The sequence below is a fragment of the Hyperolius riggenbachi genome, chromosome 1 (assembly GCF_040937935.1).
Source record: "Hyperolius riggenbachi isolate aHypRig1 chromosome 1, aHypRig1.pri, whole genome shotgun sequence".
NCBI classification, from domain to species: domain Eukaryota; kingdom Metazoa; phylum Chordata; class Amphibia; order Anura; family Hyperoliidae; genus Hyperolius; species Hyperolius riggenbachi.
Window position 1 is genome coordinate 615,613,475 of NC_090646.1, and position 10,548 is coordinate 615,624,022.

Sequence of the window (10,548 nt, forward strand, 5' to 3'; positions counted from 1 at the left end):
GCGATCTATAGGGACAGCGGGGATGGGCGGACATCTCCCCCCCCCCCATCCCTCACTTTTGTGCTCCCCTTCCTGCCTCTCCCCTCCGGCGTTTTTAAGTGTCGGCCCGGCGGCGAAAGTGGGCGGAGACTTACCTCGTTCCAGTCGCATGGGACGCTCCGCTCTGTGTGCGGCTAGAAGACCAGACTAGCCGCACACAGAGCGGAGCGTCCCATGCGACTGGAACGCAGAAAGTCTCCGCCCACTTTCGCCGCCGGGCCCGACACTTAAAAACGCTGGAGGAGAGAGGCAGGAAGGGGAGCACGAAGGTGAGGGATGGGGGGGGAGATGTCCGCCCATCCCCGCTGTCCCTATAGCTCGCCTTCCCTGCTCTGCCCCCCTCCACACAAGCCAGGGTGAACGGCGTTCACTTTGAAGAAAAAGTGGGTGGACGTCGTTCACCCGCGTTCACGCAGGACTCGACCCCTGAATATACTGTATACCTCACAGGCACCTACTGAGTGAGGAACTATTAATATACATTGGAAAAGGTTATATTTTGTACCTGAACCCCCCCCCCCCCCCCCCAAAAAAAAAAAACAGCAATTTTCTTTCAGAATACATATGGTCACTCCTGTACATTTTAGTACGCCGCTGAGGAATTGGGCGCAGGTTGTGCTGAATGACGGAACACGCTGCCACTGAAATTCTGAGCGGCATTAAATACTATTTCCCCTCCAAGTAGTAGCAACTCGGGTCAAGAAGACCCCGAATTACCCATGCGCGGGCCACGGACTATAGCAATGCTGCTATAGCGGCTCCTAATTAAAATAAAAAATAAAAAAAATTGTATATTGCGTTTTTCTCCTGGCAGATTCAAAGCGCCAGAGCTGCAGCCACTAGGACGCGCTCTATAGACAGTAGCAGTGTTGGAGAGTCTTGCCCAAGGTCTCCTTGTTAAAAAGATGCTGGCCTACTGAACAGGAAGAGCAGTCGCTATGTGGCTGGTGGACAGCGTCAAGATGACCTGCTTTGTATGTTGAACTGCTCATGTTTTTATAAAAAACCCAAAATCAAGGCTCCTCACCTCGAGCTAGGACATTTAGGTTTTGATACGCTGAATGCGTGCATGTTTGTACAATCAATGCATGTTACAGGGCCAGAGTTAGGACACATACAGCACTGGGCTACCTCTACGCGGTGTATGTGACTACGCAATAGACTTTATTCTTGTAACGAAGATCCCAGCTTTTAACTTAGCTGTAGGGACAGCATTGATTGCTGCATGATTTTTGTGAATGGATTTGCATGAGGATTTGCATGAGTGTGCGGAAGTTCATTTTGACTTAAATGTTTTGCTGTGGTTCATTTCTGTAAAGGTTCAAATGTCCATGTCATGGTACATCTAAGGAAAAACAAGGCAGCTTCACCTGCACCCCTTTTCTATTCTATAAGACATTTCACCACCTGTAGCATCCAAAACACCAAAAAAAAGTACCAACTAGGAGTGACCTTTTTCTTCTGGGATTTTGTATCAAAATGTTGATTAAAAAATGAATTAAGTTTAAATACACAAAATACTTTTCTATATGATCTATTATTACGTCAGTTAGAAAAGATACGATACATAAGATATGTATGTACTGTGTTTTACATTAAAATTGTTCTCTCTTTTGCAGTGATGGAGAAATTTATGATGACATTGGAGAAGGTACGTTCACTGACATCAGCAGTCTTTGTCACTAAAGTCATTTTACATGTCCACTGATAACAAACTGATTTTATAAATGTAGCTCTATTTAAAGAGGAATTTTAGAGAAAAGGAGAAAAAAATAAATCAACACATTGAAAGTTAGAAGTAAAAAAATAGAAGCGAGATCAAGAAATAATTGATATTCACCATGTAATTTGTTCATATTGTTTGATCCACAATGAACCTGCAGGTAATCATCTTAACTACTGGCAGACATGAAAAAAATAGACAGCATCAACTGCCATTATCTATAACCACACCGCTTAAAGTGAACCTCCAGACTAAAAATGAACTCAGCAGCACTGAAAAGGCTCGTTGCTTAGCAACTGGGAGAGGCGCTCAGGACACAGGACAGTTGGAACTGTGTCTCATGCTCCCTGTCACCTCCTTTCAACCAAAAAGATGGCTGCCATCATGAAATCAAACATTTGCCTGTTCTTTTAAAACAGGGTGGGTAAGAGATTATATTACCTATCTATTTTAATTAACATAACTAATGTAACTTAACCTTCCTGGCGGTAAGCCCGAGCTATGCCGCGCAGGAGGATTTCTCAGGCCCTGCTGGGCCGATTTGCATCATTTTTTTTTTTTTTTTGCAACACGCAGCTAGCACTTTGCTAGCTGCGTGTGCATTCCGATCGCCGCTGCTCCGCGCAAGATCGCTGCTAAACGTCGCGCCGTGCCGCCCCCCCCCAGACCCCGTGCGCTGACTGGCCAATCAGTGCCAGGCAGCGCTGAGGGGTGGATCGGGACTCCCTTAGACGTCACGACGTCCATGACATCGGTGACACATCATTCCGCCCCGTCGCCATGGGGGAAGCCCTTCAGGAAATCCCGTTCTTTGAACGGGATTTCCTGATCAAAGATCGCCGGAGGCGATCGAAGCGGGCGGGGGGATGCCCTAAGCTTGCTACATGATTTAAAAAATATAAAAAATAAAAAAAATAGTGCTGCGCTGCCTCCTGGCGGTTTCTAATAGACCGCCAGGAGGGTTAATGACAGTATGTTTGTTTAGGCTAAAGTTCCTCTTTAACAATGCGATAGGCTGAAAGGTTATTTTTTTCCCTAGATATATAGTACATGCACAGAGGGAGATACTGGTTGCTTGGGAGTTCAAAGCAGCCGTTATTTCCCACAATGCAACAAGGTTCACAGACAGGAAACTGTCTGTGAAGCCATGCAGACATTGCTGATTCGAGAAAAGGAATAGATTTCCCACACAAAAAGGGGGTATCAGCTACTGATTGGGATGAAGTTCAGTCCTTGGTCACAGTTCCTCTTTAAAATGCCTACCCACACAATCAAACCTATGTGTAACTCCTATGCACATAAATAAGAGTATGTATAGCTTCTTCATACATGAATAAGAGTATGTATAACTACATCTATGTATAACTCCTGCATACATGAACAGGTCTATGTATAATGTCTACATACATGCATGAGTCTATGTATAACAACTACATACAGTACATGTGAGGCCCAGTCCATCTCCTCATGGGGGATTCTCAGGGTTTTCTGTGTTTTCAACAGCATTTCCTGAACAGCAGTTTAACTGCCAAAATAGTAAGATGTCAACCAGCCTCCCTAATCACTTGCACACTATTTTGTCAGTTAGACTTTGCAACTGCTGTTCAGGAAATGCTGTTGAAAACATAGAAAAACCCTGAGAATCCCTCATGAAGAGATGGACTAGCCCAAAACCTGTCAGTTCTGTCAGATTTTAAAGAGACTCCGTAACAAAAATTGCATCCTGTTTTTTATCATCCTACAAGTTCCAAAAGCTATTCTAATGTGTTCTGGCTTACTGCAGCACTTTGTACTATCACAGTCTCTGTAATAAATCAACTTATCTCTCTCTTGTCAGACTTGTCGGCCTGTGTCTGGAAAGCTGCCAAGTTCTTCAGTGTTGTGGTTCTGTTATGAACTCCCCCTTCCAGGCCCCTCTATGCACACTGCCTGTGTGTTATTTAGATTAGAGCAGCTTCTCTCTTCTCTCATCTTTTACAAGCTGGATAAATCGTCCTCTGAGCTGGCTGGGCTTTCACATACTGAGGAATTACAGACAAGGGCAAAGCTGTTTGCAGGAAGAGAATAGCAGCCTGAAACTTCAATGCATGAGAGATGCAGGGGGAAAGAAACACACAAATGATCTCTTGAGATTCAAAAGTAAGGCTGTATACAGCCTGCTTGTGTATGAATGTATTTTCTATGTGTGGACATACTGTACATCAACCTACTTCCTGTTTTGGTGGCCATTTTGTTTGTTTATAAACAAACTTTTTAAAACTGTTTTTTAACCACTTCAGGATTCGGCGTACGCTTAACTACGCCCCTGAATCCTGAAGTGGATTGCATGGAAACGGCCGCTCATATGAGCGGCCGTTCCATGTCAGTTCACGGAGGGTGTCTCCGTGAACACCCTGCGAGCCTCCGATCGTGGCTCGCAGGGTAAATGTAAACACACGAGGAAGATCTTCCCCGGTGTTTACATGTATACGGCGCTGCTGCGCAGCAGCGCCGTGGCGGAGATCGGCGATCCCCGGCCTCTGATTGGCCGGGGACCGCTGGCACCTGATAGGCTGAAGCCTATCCTATCCGGCGCAGGACGGAATTCCGTCCTGCGCCGCTCACAGGGGGAGGTAGAGGGAGGGAAGGGGAAGGCGGCCAGGAAGCGCTGCGGAGGGGGGCTTTGAAGAGAGCCCCCCCGCAAGCGCAAGCAGCCGGCGGCGATCACACCCCCCTAGCAGGACATCCCCCTAGTGGGGAAAAAAGGGGGGAAGTCTGATCGGCCTGGCTGCTAGCTGATCGGTGCTGCGGGCTGGAGAGCCCACGCAGCACCGATCAGCAAAACCACCCGGTATCCGGAAGTGGTTAACCACTTTTAGGGCTGGTTCAGACGGACGTTTGGAGGCGTCGCGTTCGTTGGCGTTGCGTTCGTGATGCGTTCAGGCTTTCAGCAGCGTTCGCATTACGTTCGGATGCGGTCGCGTTTTTTCTTCCCCTAGGGGGACATTACCCGTCGCGGTTAACCACCCCTGGAAGCAACATGTAGCTTCCAGGGGCTCCTTGAACGCCAGTGAAAATCGGGACCCGAACGCCGCGTTTGTGCAAACGCGCATGAAAGCTTGGTACAAACGCTCCCATTCACTTGAATGGGAGCGTTTAACGCCAAGCCCCGAATGCTGGCAGTAAACGCTCTGCAAACGTCCGTCTGAACCAGCCCTTAATGCGGCGGGGAGCGGCGAAATTGTGACAGAGGGTAATAGGAGATGTCTCCTAACGCACTGGTATGTTTACTTTTGTGTGATTTTAACAATACAGATTCTCTTTAACTGCCTACTTTTTTCGCAATAGTGTTCCTTTATGTCAGTCCGAGTTAGTAACTGATAGTTAGAATCAGATGGCTCAAAATCGTAAGGCAGAAGTGAGTCTAGGTCCAGGGGTCATACACAGTAGATAATCGCGGTACCAGTCAAGGTCAGGTAAAAGGTTATCCACAAGATAATCTACAAAACTCTCAGCCAGCAGAGTAGCGCTAACCCAACTATTCGCTATCACAGACAAACTGCAATGAGCAGAGCAGGCTTAAAGGATACCAGAGATGCCTGAGGCAAACATGTGGGGGTGCGCCCACACCCCAGTATAGGTAGGTAGTATAGTTGCCCCAAGTCCCTGCCTGCTCCCCCCTCCCTCCCCCCTGCTCTGTTACTTTGTGAGCTGGCGGGGATATCCAGAATAGCGGTTCCCATGGTAATGCATATATCGCCGCTGAAGGGAACCGCTGTTCTGTTTCCTCTGCACAGCAGCCGGGTCGCACGCTGCTGTGCCTGTCTGATCGGAACTTCAGAAATCTTCAATGATGGAGGAGAGGGGCCGGGGAGGAACATAGAGGAAGCGGCCGCGGGGAGGGAGGGGGTAGCTGTCAGGATGCCGCGGAGATGGAGGGGAGTGGTGCCGCCCCAGGGCCCATTACCACCTGAGGAACTTGCCTCACTCGGCATCATGGGCCACCCGGTCACTGATCATGATACTTCTGGATATCCCCGCCCTATTTGAATAATGTTTCATAACATTAGTTTAAAAAGGTTTGTGTAGCACTGATATATTTATGGCAATTCCATAACCACGGTTGTGATTTATTGCTCTGTTGATTCACAGATTGCATCTACGACAATGACTGAACATAACGTGATGCCTGCCTGAATCTTCACACACACACGTCACGTTCTCTGCAGAATGTCATCGGGCAAGAAAAAGAGATTGTTGAACTTCCATAGCACTGTTGTAAATATGTCTATTGTAAAATAGTTTGCACATTCATTTTTCTTGCAAAAATTTGCTATTGTTTTCCGCACATACTTTCTGAAGATGGAAATTATTTGTGGATTGTTGTTATACTGTTCATTAAAAATATCTGTTTGTAATGTGGACTTGAAAGTGACCCTGTAGTGGATTCATGCATATATTGTAAATCCAAAGTTACAGTATATCCTGAAACAGAAGTATTTAATACAAGCAAAGATGTTTTTTTTTTTACACTGTAAAACTTTATTTTGTCTTATCCAGTCATATGAAAAAGTCCTTCCACTCACTCAAGCTTGGTTATACTGACTCCTACTTCAACACAAGCCTTCAGGCTTGAGAAGACACCATGAATCATCAAAAGGGCGGGGCAAGGATCACATGGGAGTCAGCAAGTTATGCTGCAGATTTAAAGGACAACTATTGAGAAAAATTGTAAAATATAAAATACTGCATATAAATGTAATTTTTTTTTCCAGTGTAAAATGCACCATAAACTACTTTTTTTCCTAAGTTTCTGTTACTTACAGTAGTCAGTGAAAATCAGACAAGTTTTGGACTAGTCCATCTTCTCATGGGGGATTCTCAGTTATTTCTTTATGTACAAAATGACTCCTGCAGTAGCTCAGTCCAACTGCCAAAATTGTGTCCAAATAAGTAGGGAACCTGGATGACATATTTGTATAGATACTTTCCAGGGACAGCTTTGAGGAGATGGACTCGTCCAAAATCTGTCAGATCTATCAGCTTTTTACTACCTATTGCAAGTAACCGTAACATAGGACAAAAAGTAATTAATAATGCATTTTACTCAGGGAGAGATGTACATTTTAGTACATATGTTAGTTTAGTAAGTATACATTTAACATTTTACAATTTTTCACTATAGTGATCTATAGTGGTCCTTTAATGATGTATTTGTGTATTTGTACAGGATTTGTACATATGGCTGCATGAGACAGAATACATGTTTTTTTTAGGGTGAAAACAGCATGAGAGCTTTTATTAAACACTCCTGTTTCAGGATCTGATATTACAGATCAGATGTGTTCATATGAATGGATACACTACAGGGCCACATACATTTTAGGGAAGGTTGTTTTTATTCAGCAAGTCTTTCTTAACTCTTATTTGATTATGTGATTGGCCAGAAATAACGTTTAGGGTTTGTTCACACTAAGGGCGCTTTCAAGACTTTTTAAGTGCTGTCGATTTCAAAAATCGCCCTAAAAACGCCTGTGCAATGATTCCCTATGAGAGTGTTCACATCTGAGCGGTTCTATTATGATCCGCTCACCAAAGCACTGCCTGTACTATTTTTGGGGCGATTTGCCTCAATGGAAATTATAGGGAAATCACAAAATGCTTGAAAAAGCGCTTTGTATAGCGATTTCCCCAGCGCATTCATGAATAAATACATTGTATTTATTATTTTCTGGGTCAAAGAGTTCACTGCCTGACTTGCGTCAGGAGGTGAAAAAACAAATTGCTCTGCAAAAGCGCTTAGAAAAGCACTTTACAAAAAATCCCAATGCGCGGGTAAGCGACAGGAGGCGCTAAAAATAATTGCGCAAAAAATCGCAAAACGCTAGTGTCAGGGATTTCGATTTTAGATGTGAACAAGGCCTTAAAGAGGAACTGTAACGACAAAATGGCCCCTGGGGGGTACTCGCCTTGGGTGGGGGAAGCCTCAGGATCCTAATGAGGCTTCCCACGCCGTCCTGCGTCCCTCGGGGGTCCCGCTGTAGCCCTCCGTACAGCGGTGACGCAATATTTACCTTCCTGGCTCCTGCGCAGGCGCTCTGATGCCTCTCGGCGCCGAAGTAGGCGGAAATACCCGATTGCCGTCGGGTCTGCTCTACTGCGCAGGCGCAAGTTTCCGGCGCCTGCGCAGTAGAGCGGACCCGACGGAGATCGGGTATTTCCGTCTATTTCCGTGCCGAAAGTCGCCACAGCGCCCCCGCTGGAGCCAGCAAAGGTAAATATTGAACTGACAGTCGGCACAGTCGCCGGCTGTTCGGAGGGCTGCGGCGAGACCCCCGTGGGACAGAGGACGGCGTGGGAAGCCTCATTAGGATCCGGAGGCTTCCCCCACCCGAGGTGAGTACCCCCCAGGGGAGGTTTTTGTTGTTACAGAGTCTCTTTAACAATGTTTTTAATTTCTTACTGGCTTGTTGTGTCATGTCTGGTGATATCTCTTATTCAGGCGTATGTCCCCCGGGGGGCAGAGGACACAGGATGTTAACCCTGTGTCTGCTTCCATGAAAGCAGGAAGTAGACACACTGCATATTTATTGCAGGATTTGTATCAGCTGTAACAAAAGAAATGTTTTTCTGTAAAGGTTATTATGCTGTTGCTTATCTTATGGGGCAGAGAGGAAGTTCTGAGTTCAGGTCCACTTTAATGATAACAAATTAGAAAATGACTTCTGATACACATCTCAATTTTTTTATTTTTTTTAAATAAAGGTGACATTTTACTTTTAGAATGTAATACTTTTAAAACCTGTTAAGCTTCACAGTTATTTTTGAAGTTTTACTCTCTGTCAGTAATGTTCTCCTTTCTCTGTTATGTTGCTGGATATCCATGTCTGTTCTGGAATGTAAGATTTTTATTTAACCCTTGGAACATCCTGAGATAAACTGAAATACTAAACACGAATTTGCTACTTTTTATACACCTTTTAAAACAAAATAAAGATTTTATTACTGTGCAAGTCACTGACAGTAGTACCTGGACTAAGGGTGATGTTTGTATTGGGGTACCTGAATATATAAGTGTTTTCCAAACGCTACTTTGATTATGGTGTTATCTCATACTTAAAGAGAACCTGTACTGAGTAAAATTATTTAAAATAAGCACATGAGGTAACATTACATAGTTACCTTGCCATCAGTTCCTCTCAGAAGCTCACCATTTTCTTCTTACAATGATCCCTTCCAGTTCTGACAACATTTTGTCAGAACTGAAATATATCAGTTACTGTCAGTTATATATCAGTTGCTGTCAGTTACAGCTGAGAGGAGAACTGATGTGTCCATGTTTCACTATGGCTCAAGTGGGCGATGTTACAGTTTAACAGTGTGCTGACCAGGAAGCTGTTATGGGGTAATGGCCATTTTCAAAATGGAGGACAGAGAAATCCATTGATCACAGTGGACAAACGGGACGCAGGAGAGGAAAAATAGATTGAGGAGTAGACTACACAGGAGGTAAGTATGACTAATGTATGTTTATTTTGACTTTTAATTTTCAGTTCAGGTTTTCTTTAAAGAGACTCTGAAGCGACTAAAAATGGCTATTTTTACCTGGTAGTTCGCCTCAAGAGTCTCAGTAGATGTAAACCGCCGCATCACTGTGGCAAAACGAGGGGTTTATAACCCCCAAATCCCGGGGCAAACATTCACGACTTTCTTGGTCGTAGATTTTGCTGCCTGGGCAGGCAGAGCTTTCAGCTGTAGCTCTGCCTCTACTGACGTCAATCACTGTGCAGATCTCCGCCTCTCCCCACCCCTCTCTGTGAACGAAGAGTGAGAGGGGCAGGGAGAGGCGGCGATTGACTTCAGTAGAGGCAGAGCTACAGCAGAAAGCTCTGCCTCTTTCAGGAAGTGCTCCCCGGATTTTCCCCCGGGGATTTGGGTGGTCTGAAGCCCTCATTTTGCCGCGGGGATGCAGCGTTTTACCTCTACTGAAGCGAACTATGAGGTAAAAATAGCAATTTTTAGTCGCTTCAGTCTCTCTTTAACCCTTTGTGTACCAGCAGTCTTTGGCACCTTAAGGACCAGAGACTGCTAGTACCAGAAAATGGCGCCTCCCAAGGAATCGCTGCACATTCCCGCTGCTTGTGCCGGTCACGACGCTCTCCCATCACCGCAGACGAAGCGCTGTCAGCTACGTGCTCACACGGTCAGGAGCCAGTGAAATCGTCTCCTGACCTGCTAACAGAGCTCTGCCGTCTTATAGACGTCAGGGCGAATTAACTGCGGTGGGTGCAGAGCAGGAGGGAAAGTCCTGTCAGAGTCGTGCAGCCACCTGCAGGATGTAGATTTGGACCAATGCGGTCCGGAAGTGGTTAAAGGTGGCCATACATAATAAAAATAAAATATGAGTTTCCTACTTTTCACTAAAATCAATTGATTGCATTGAAAAATGAAATGCATTTTTTTTTTAATTGGAAAAAAATCTATTGAATTTCCCACATATTCAGTCTTTTGAACTATTGGTCATGGTGGAAAATTCTGATAAAGTTTTACAAAATTTTTTTTACTAGTATATGCTGAATTGGTTTTATTTTTCAAGAAATATAAACAATCAAGAAAACTGATTGAATTTATACGATCTAAAGAAAAAATTGTAGTAAATACTTTGTAGTAATAGTACAAATAGTAATTGTAAATAGTTTGTGGCCACCTTAAAGTGAACCCAAGGTAAGAGTGATATGGAGGCTGCCATGTTAGTTTCATTTTAAACAATACCAGTTGCCTGGCAGCCCTGCTGATTTATGTGGCTG

At 44.8% G+C, this 10,548-nt stretch overlaps 1 protein-coding gene across 5 annotated transcripts in view; it reads left to right on the forward strand.

The window, feature by feature from the left end:
• The window catches only part of FYB1 (FYN binding protein 1), a 226,512-nt gene extending 218,832 nt beyond the window's left edge, over positions 1-7,680 (forward strand). For all 5 annotated transcript variants that reach the window (XM_068250375.1, XM_068250408.1, XM_068250401.1 and 2 more), the window contains 2 exons: positions 1,659-1,690; positions 5,894-7,680. In XM_068250375.1, the coding sequence (XP_068106476.1) occupies positions 1,659-1,690; positions 5,894-5,916 (55 nt within the window). In that variant the 3' untranslated portion in view covers positions 5,917-7,680. The remainder of the gene's footprint in view (positions 1-1,658; positions 1,691-5,893) is intronic.
• Positions 7,681-10,548: the final 2,868 nt, after the last annotated feature.